Raw genomic sequence first — 8,465 nt, 5'->3', positions numbered from 1 at the left:
ACCGATCCATGAAAACAATAGCGCTAGGCTGATTCACTGGCGTTAGCGTACTTTTGCCAACTATAGTAAACCTGAGGCTAATGTACATGGTTAAACCCTATACGGTTTGAAAGATACAAAGTTAGACTCTAGCTTCACACCTTAATTAATCAGAAACAGATTATAACATAACACAGTCAGCTGATGTGGGATTCAGTGACGCTAGCTATTACCACTGTACAGCCCCACATTATGTTCAGCTCCTAGCAATATTGCTAGCTAAGTTAGCATGCTAATTTTACAGACAGTGTCGTAAACATAAGTTTGTAGGACTAATTATGCAGTATTAGTGGTAAGAATACTAATTGATAGGAACCATATTTGTTAAATTTGGTTTGGGTTATCTCATCTAACATATAGCTATATAGTTGTTAGTTAGCTCATGTTTGCTAGCTAGCAGCTTACCTTGGAGCAGACATATGTGTGTGTCTTTTGATCTTTGAGATATTAAGTTGGAAGTGGGGTCACCCTCACTGTTTAATCCACAGCCAGCAACGCCCCTCTTGGATTTTGAGTTTTGGAAAAGGGGAAAAAACAACTCCTGCTAAACTTTGAGGGTACCTTGTGTCAGATTTACAAATCCCATATCCTCACCATTTCACCATGTTGCCTAACGGTCAATTCCAGTACAACTAAGAGTAAAGCATCCAACTTGTTAGCATGTCCTGCAACACGAGAATGAAGTTTTCACTTTCTGAATTGTCAAATGTATGTATTTAATATTTGGTTCATAACCAGTACACAGTTTAGCATTAATTAATTTATTGCTTTTACTCAACTTATATGTATGTTGGGACAGGTATGCCACAGATGGACTTGGTTTGTTGGAGAGTTTTCTCAACATGTGGTTTAGGGTTGTTATGCTCTATGTAGCCAGACAAATAGGGGCATTCTGTTACTGTCAGATGGATTATGACCATGTTCTGAACTATAGTAGGAGATGTTGAGGTCATCATTTGATAGGTTAGTTGTCTGGTCACACTTCTGGGACAGAATTTCCAACTATGGCCTTCTTGTTGTTGGAATACTTATCAGCTACATTCAGTGTTCCTTTGGGGCCTTTTGTCACCCTCCTATGGCGAGAGTGGTCCTTTGAGGCAAGACATCAGTATAACGCTGGAGTCTTAGAGCTGGGAGGCTCACTGGTTTTGTTACACGCTTGGTGAGTGACAGTTTCCCAAGCCTGTTTTGTCATCGCCCTAACCTCAGATCATCTTTTGAATTAAATTGGTCCCAACAAAATCAAGAATCAGTAATGCCCGTCAAAGACAACACTGAAGCAGACACACTTCCACAGAAGTCCACAGAAATCCTCTCTGTGACTGTAAAAACTCACTCAGTCAAGGTGTGGATGAAAAGGTCCACGTTGTCTTGAGCAGCTTACACAGTGAACAACTAAAAGCTTGCTGTGACCGCAGAGGACCTGAAAAATTTTCCTACTGCCTTTAATGCCACTTTTTAGCCTGCCAAACAATATAGCTTCATGCTGTTGCACGTGAGACGTCAGAGTCTCAATCACTGCTTTGGAGAAATTCCTCTTCTTCGTTGTGTGTCGTCTCTCCATGTCATCATCTCTAGGGGCGAGGCCTCTAGCCCTGTTATATATTAGGGCGTGACAAATTACGATTGTTTTCAGCCGCCAAATTTATCAAAGTCTGATCATTGTTACGCTCTGATTGGCGGGATACAATCGTTTGATAAATCACACATGAACCCTGTCTTAAGACGAAATATACACTCAGATGTGCGCCCGTTTCTACGCTTGTTTGATAAATGAGGGCCAATGTTTTAGACAAAATGTGTCCCAGTTTACAAAAGTTAGGACTTTTATCACCCTACCATACCCCAAGCTTTGAAACTTGTCGGGCTTGGGTTAACTTGAAAGGCACACATCAGCGCCCACAGCCCTGAAATGCCTACCCCCCACCCCCCCCTTTAATACCAATTTCTTTTGTGTGAGTGACGTATAAATGCCCTCCATCCGGTTGGGAAAAACATTACCAATCCCAGTACATAACACACAGCCTCAAAGCTGCCAACTGACCCTCTGGCACTATCTATTTTGGCATAACTTTCAATGAGATCCTTGAAGGGTGTTCACTTTGGAATTTTGGAAAACAACACTCCAATTCCCTTTAAAGGCCAGCTATCTGTGAATGAGTAAGTCACTTCAGTAGAGGTTGGTTGTTGGTATCATTTTTATGAGGAGACTTCTTTTACGGATCACTATTCATGCACACTGGTGATGTCCTCTGCATGTTTTATTACTGAACATTTAGTTTAAGACAACATTAATGGATGAGTTAAATGGAACAATTATAACGCTTGGTGGGTATGTGGAAGTTAACAAATACAGATATGTTTATTTTTTTATTATGATAATAGTATATTTGTTAATATTATGCTGTAATTTAACTATTGTGTACCTTATCTGGAAACACAAAAACCTACATGAGCCTATGTACATCTTTATTGCAGCTTTGCTATTGAACTGTGTTCTTTACAGCACTAGTGTTTACCCAAAGCTTCTGATAGACTTTTTATCTGAAAAACAGGTCATATCATATTCAGCTTGTCTTTTTCAGTTTTATATTTTTTACACTTTCTGTGGTTCCGAGTTCACACTGTTGTCAGCCATGGCCTATGACCGATATGTTTCTATATGTAAACCTCTTCAATATCCAACTATCATGACAAAAACCACTGTAAGTATTTTCCTGTTTGTTGCTTGGCTTCTGCCTGCTTGTCATATTGCTGTCTCAGTAATACTCAGTGCTAAAACCAAACTGTGTACCTCTACTTTAAAAGCAATATTTTGTAATAATGCTATTTACAGACTTCAGTGTGTCACATCAAAAATAATTAATATATTTGGTGTAGTTGCTTTATTGGATCTTGCGATTCTGCCTATGCTGTTCATAGTTTTTACATACATACAGATATTAATAATAACCTATCGAAGTTGTAAAGAAGTCAGGAAAAAAGCAGCAGAGACCTGTTTACCCCACCTAATGGTTTTAATCAGTTTCTCCATTTTATGTGCATATGATATCAGTATAGCTCGAGTGGAATCTTATTTGCCGAAATCTGTACGTTTAATAATGATGCTACAAGTTGTTTTGTGTCAGCCTTTGTTTAATCCACTTATATATGGGCTCAAAATGAAAGAAATTTCCAAACACCTCAAAAGGTTGTTTCTTCCAGCCACAAGGATTTGATGGTGTAACAATGATTGCTACAGTAGAGGCATTTCTTCTGAAGTAACTTTGCAGAAATGTGAATGTTTTAAAGGTGTTTTTTTGTTGTTTAAAAAAAAACATTACAGAGCATCAGATAGTGTCTTGACCTTGAACAATGTTATGTCTCTTTGTAGTTAACATGAAGTAATCACAACTTGCACAGGGACCTTTCTCTTTAGTTTATTTTACAATTATACATTTAATTAGCAAAAAATGTAATCTGCCTTCACAAGTGATAATGTTTATATTTATATTGTTGACTCTGGGTATTTTGATAGTACAGTTACATGCTGATGATCAGTAAATTAAAGTGTATTAATTCAGAGGGCTAATGGTTTCAGATTAAATCTGTACATGTCTGTGTTCCAGAAAAGTTTATCTCATTTTATTGCACTTAACAGACTGCAATATGCCAACATGTTAACTTCAAACTAAATCATCTTGAATAACAATGATATTTGCTGCTCACAGCAGGGGTTTTTTTTGTCTTCCACTTTATCACATTCTGACTCAGGTAAAAGTTATGATTTTTTACTTCGAGCTGCAATTTTTGACCATGAGGGCTTCAACAAACAATGACTATGTGTCTGAGCTTGGGGGTGGTCTGTGCTCTGGCCTCTGCTGTTTGTTTTCATGTCAGAAGCCTTTTAACAAGGCCGAAATGGCAAGTTTGTTGCCAGCAAAACATTTTTTCAATGTAAAATGAGAAACAGGAAAATAAAATCTAAAACTTAAAACAAAAAGGTGCTTTCATTTCCTTATTATACCACATAGTCAACTATCATAGGCTCGACTGCAACTGCTGAATACATAGAGAGTGACTCACACATGAAAACATGAACCTACACTCCTGCCTGTCCTCTCTGCTCTGCATCAGCCAAACAGCTGGCAACTACCACCCAGCGTGGGTCAAATGGCCTCAAAACCACTTTCAGACTTTTCTCTGTCCTTGCACCCAAATGTTGGAACGAGCTCCCCACCAACATCAGGACCTCAGACAGCCCATACATCATACATAAGAGATGTGGTTCAAGGTATAAAATATATATATTTTATTACATCAGTTAAAATAATCAGTTAAAATACATAGGTCAGGGGTGTCCCGGTGGCTCACACTGGTAGAGCGCTTACCATGTAGGCTGAGTCCTTGCTGTGGCGGAGCCGGGTTCGAATCCGGCCTGAGCTCCCTTTGCCGCATTTCTTCCCCTCTATCACCCCCTTTCACTCTATCACTTCCAATAAAGCATAAAAATGCCAAAAAAATAATCTTCAAAAAAAAAAAAAAAATACATAGGTCAAAATCATTCACACAAGGGGAAGGGAAACTAGTCAGGAGCAGAGGCTTACCGGGTGGACAAGTGTTAAGGAACGGGGAGTGGTTCACCCCAAAATAGATAAATAATAAATAAATAGAAATAAATCACCCACACACACACGCTTGGAAGTTACCAACACGGCCACGAATCACACGCCTCCAGCTACAGTACCGGCACGCTGGTCAAGGGTGGGGATAGCTACGGTATACTTGCTAAAGACATCGGTTAGAACCAAGATGTTCTCAACACCATTCTGGGTAGGTTCAAGAGTGGTATAGTCAATGGCAAGGATCTCATTGGGGCGTGATGCCAACAGATGCCCCATAAAGCTGGCAGCTTTTGGGTGGACATCTTTGGCAACTTGACACCGTTCACAGTTTTGACACCACCGAGCCACTTCAGTGGATATACACACTCCCTGGTGGCCATGCTCCTGGTGGACCTGTGTCAACACTGCTGCAATGAGTGCACTGGGCAACAACAGCTGAAGTACCGCTTCCGCACCATCGGGGCAGAACACCCTCCGGTACAAGATCCCGTCCATTTCAACCAGGCGGTTCCACTGCTGAAGCAAGGTCAGCGTTGATAGAGACAGCTGTGCACGCTCCTCACGGCTGGGACGTCGCCTGTTAGCCCATAACTGCCGCAGTTCCTGTATGGTGGGATCAGCCTGCTGTGCGGCGCAAAGCTAAGAGGGGGTCCGCTGCGGCAGGGCTTTTGGACAGAAGAATTGTACACAACCTTATTAACTGTGAATGTGACTTATACCTGTCGACTGAAGTGTTGCAGTGTAGGACCCTTGGCTGCTCGGGCTCTTTCTTTGTCAGATATGAATGTTTCTGGCGAACATACTTGTCAGCTTTCTCATGACACTTAAACTGTTTTAGTTCAATGCTGCTTTTAGCCACCTCAAACTACCAGTTGTAGTAGGGGCTGCAGATATTTTTTGTAGAAATTGAATGTTTCTAGGTGTGCAAACATCACCTTTATCAACCATCGTTATCGACACACCCGGTCCCGTTCTGTATTTATTCAGCCCTTCACAATAAATCACAGTTCACTAAAAATACATATGTAGGCCTATAGCACATACTACATCAGTGTGTGCTATGGATGATTTAACATCTTGGCTCCAAGGAAATCTTATTTTACATGTTTTCTAGAGTGTAACCTACAGATGAGGTGGATGTTACTATAGTTACATACCAATGATAGAGATTTTGTGGATTGTACAAAACTATCAACCTCTGTAGCAGCAGTGCTATAAGCAAAATAAGTTAATGTCCAGGCCTGTATATCAGTGTTGAACATAATATTACATTACATGTCACTTGGCTGACACTTTTGTCCAAAGCGACTTACAATAACTGCATTCAACCTGATGGTACTAGCTTTTAAAAATTTTTATTAATTAATAATTTTTTTTAAAAATAGGCGAATGTGGCAGCATAGTCTATGTGTTGCACATAATGTACCTTGAACGCACCCTGGTGGCCTGATAGCCTACCCGTGAGCAGGGGCCCATATTTAAGACGGCCCTCTCCCCGGCTCTTCCTTTCCGCATCACTTCCCTTGCCTGTGGTGGTGGCGGTGGTGGTGACTGGTGGTGGTGTCCCCTCGTTTTGTGTGCTGTGCTCCCTGGTGTTGGTTACTTCCAAGCGTGTGTGTCTGGGTGATTTAATTCTATTTATTTATTATTTATCTATTTTGGGGTGAACCCCTCCCCGTTCGCTAACACTTGTCCACCCGGTAAGCCTCTGCTCCAGACTAGTTTCCCTTCCCCTTGTGTGAATGATTTTGACCTATGTATTTTAACTGATTATTTTTAACTGATGTAATAAAATATATATTTTTATACCTTGAACCACGTCTCTTGCCAAGTGAATAGAACGAACCTGTGTGTCTAGTATTTAAAACCAAAATTCTCTAAGTGAAATTCCTAGGGTGGCGTTGTTGTGCAACAGTGTAAATTTCTCTCAAACATATCTGCTAGTGTAATTATTCACCCTAACCTTTGCCACAAACTTGACGTTGTCGGCAGGATCTATTCTTTCCAAACGGCTGAGACGTGTGTTTCTTGGTTTGTTTTTTTGCTGTGTTCTTATTGTGTTTTCTTTTTTTGTAACCAGGTTGGAGAGACTGAGACAAAGCAGCAGTGGTGCCTAGTGGCTCTTCGAGTGTTTTGGTGAGGTAATTACTACAGTTGACCTTTTGTGGTGCCGTTGCGCCATAGTAATGTTTTTTTTGTAGTATAGTGACTTGGCAGTAATCATGGATCAAGAAGTGCAGGAACTTAGAGACTTGATAGCACAGTTAAAGGCTGATAATGAGCGGTTGCGGCAGGGACAGGCCAGCTCTAGTGCTCAATCATCTCCTTCTGCAGCATCCCCGGCTGCCCCTTTCACATCTAGTCTTCCTGTAGTAGAGAGACTAATTTTTGTGCCTATCGATAGGAAGTGTCCCATCTTTAGAGGAAGGGCTGAGTGAGTGGATGGAGGAGGTGCAGGCGTGTATGAGGGCTCGGCGTCTGTCGCTGTCGGATCAAGCATTTTCCCTGTTTGACCACCTAGAGGGAGAAGCCAGAGATGAGATTAAGTATCGCTCCGATGCAGAGAGAGAGGTCCCTGCTAGTATACTTGCCATTTTAAAGGAGCTGTATGGGTCTGTGGAGTCATATGTTGCCCTACAGGCGGCCTTCTTTTCTAGGAAGTAGCAGGATGGAGAGACCCTTGTAGAGTTCTCTCTCTCATTGATTGGTCTCATGGAGAGAGTGAAGCAATGCGCACCTGCCGCAATGCCAAATGCTGAGGCCCTCCTACGAGACCAGTTTATTGAGCATGTCCTGGATAGTTCTTTGCGCCGTGAGCTAAAGCAATTTGTGTGTGGGCAGCCTAACTCCACTTCGCTTGATGTTAGGGCAGAGGCTATCCGATGGGAGCAGGAAGGGCTACCCAGTGGTGTGTGTGGTCGCAGTCAGACCTCCTTTTAGTATGTTGTGTCCAGTATGGTGTTCAGGGTGGTCCTCAGGCGCTTCTGAGCTGATTTCATCTTGTCCCCATTTAGATGTGGACATGGGTGGGGTGAAGGTCCCATGTTTGGTAGATACTGGTTCCATGGTATCTACGATTTCTGAGAGCTTCTTCCGTCAGCATTTTGAGTCCTGGGGCCAGGAGGGCCTTCACTCCTGTCATTGGTTGGAGCTTAGAGCTGCCAACAGTCTGGAAATTCCTTTCATTGGCTACCTAGAGCATGATGTGCAACTTTGTGGCAAACGGATGCCCCGTTGTGGTGTCTTGGTTGTGAAGGACCCCCCTGGTGGTGTGCCTGTTCAAGTACCTGGTGTTTTAGGGATGAATGTAATCCAAAAATGCTACAGGGAGCTTTTCGTGCAGTACGGGGCAGCCTTGTTCTCTCAGCCTTGTGTCTCTGAGGGCCCTACACAAGTCCTTGTGGCACTGCAGAAGTGTCATCGTGCTAGCCTTCAAGCCCCTCGGGACCATCCTGGTTTGGCAAAGGTCAGGGGAAGAAGGCCTGGAGGATCCCAGGAGGAGTCACCAAGGTTGTAGCAACCACTTGTTCTCAGCAACACTCAAGCTCTACGGTACTGTTTGAGCCCTCCGACTCTGGCTTGCCTGATGGGTTGCTTGTTTCCCCCGCCTTGGTGCGAGTGATCAGGAGCACTGTCTACATACCCATCCTGAATGTTGGCTCCACCAACGTGGCGTTGTACCCCCGAACTGCTGTTGGTACACTGGACCACGTAAATGTTGTCAGTCTTCCCTCAGGGGTCACCGAAGTGCCCTCACTTGTAGCCACTGTGTCTTCTCAGACCGCTCCCCCTAGTGTTCAACATCAGGTAGAGAACATGGAT

At 42.7% G+C, this 8,465-nt stretch overlaps 1 protein-coding gene across 1 annotated transcript; it reads left to right on the top strand.

Moving 5' to 3' along the window:
- Positions 1–2,333: 2,333 nt before the first annotated feature.
- Positions 2,334–3,257, top strand: LOC131971164 (olfactory receptor 6N2-like). The gene has a single exon (XM_059332487.1). It carries the CDS (start codon positions 2,334–2,336, stop codon positions 3,255–3,257), a length of 924 nt encoding a protein of 307 aa, XP_059188470.1.
- The last annotated feature ends 5,208 nt before the right edge of the window (positions 3,258–8,465 follow it).

This window comes from Centropristis striata, chromosome 5 (assembly GCF_030273125.1).
Source record: "Centropristis striata isolate RG_2023a ecotype Rhode Island chromosome 5, C.striata_1.0, whole genome shotgun sequence".
NCBI lineage: Eukaryota > Metazoa > Chordata > Actinopteri > Perciformes > Serranidae > Centropristis > Centropristis striata.
Note: the sequence above shows the minus strand (reverse complement) of the source record. Positions and strands in the feature narration are given on the sequence as shown.

Bases quoted from the DNA above. Each gene is read 5' to 3' on its own strand.
- LOC131971164 (XM_059332487.1), top strand. From the start codon at position 2,334: ATGGATGAGTTAAATGGAACAATTATAACGCTTGGTGGGTATGTGGAA.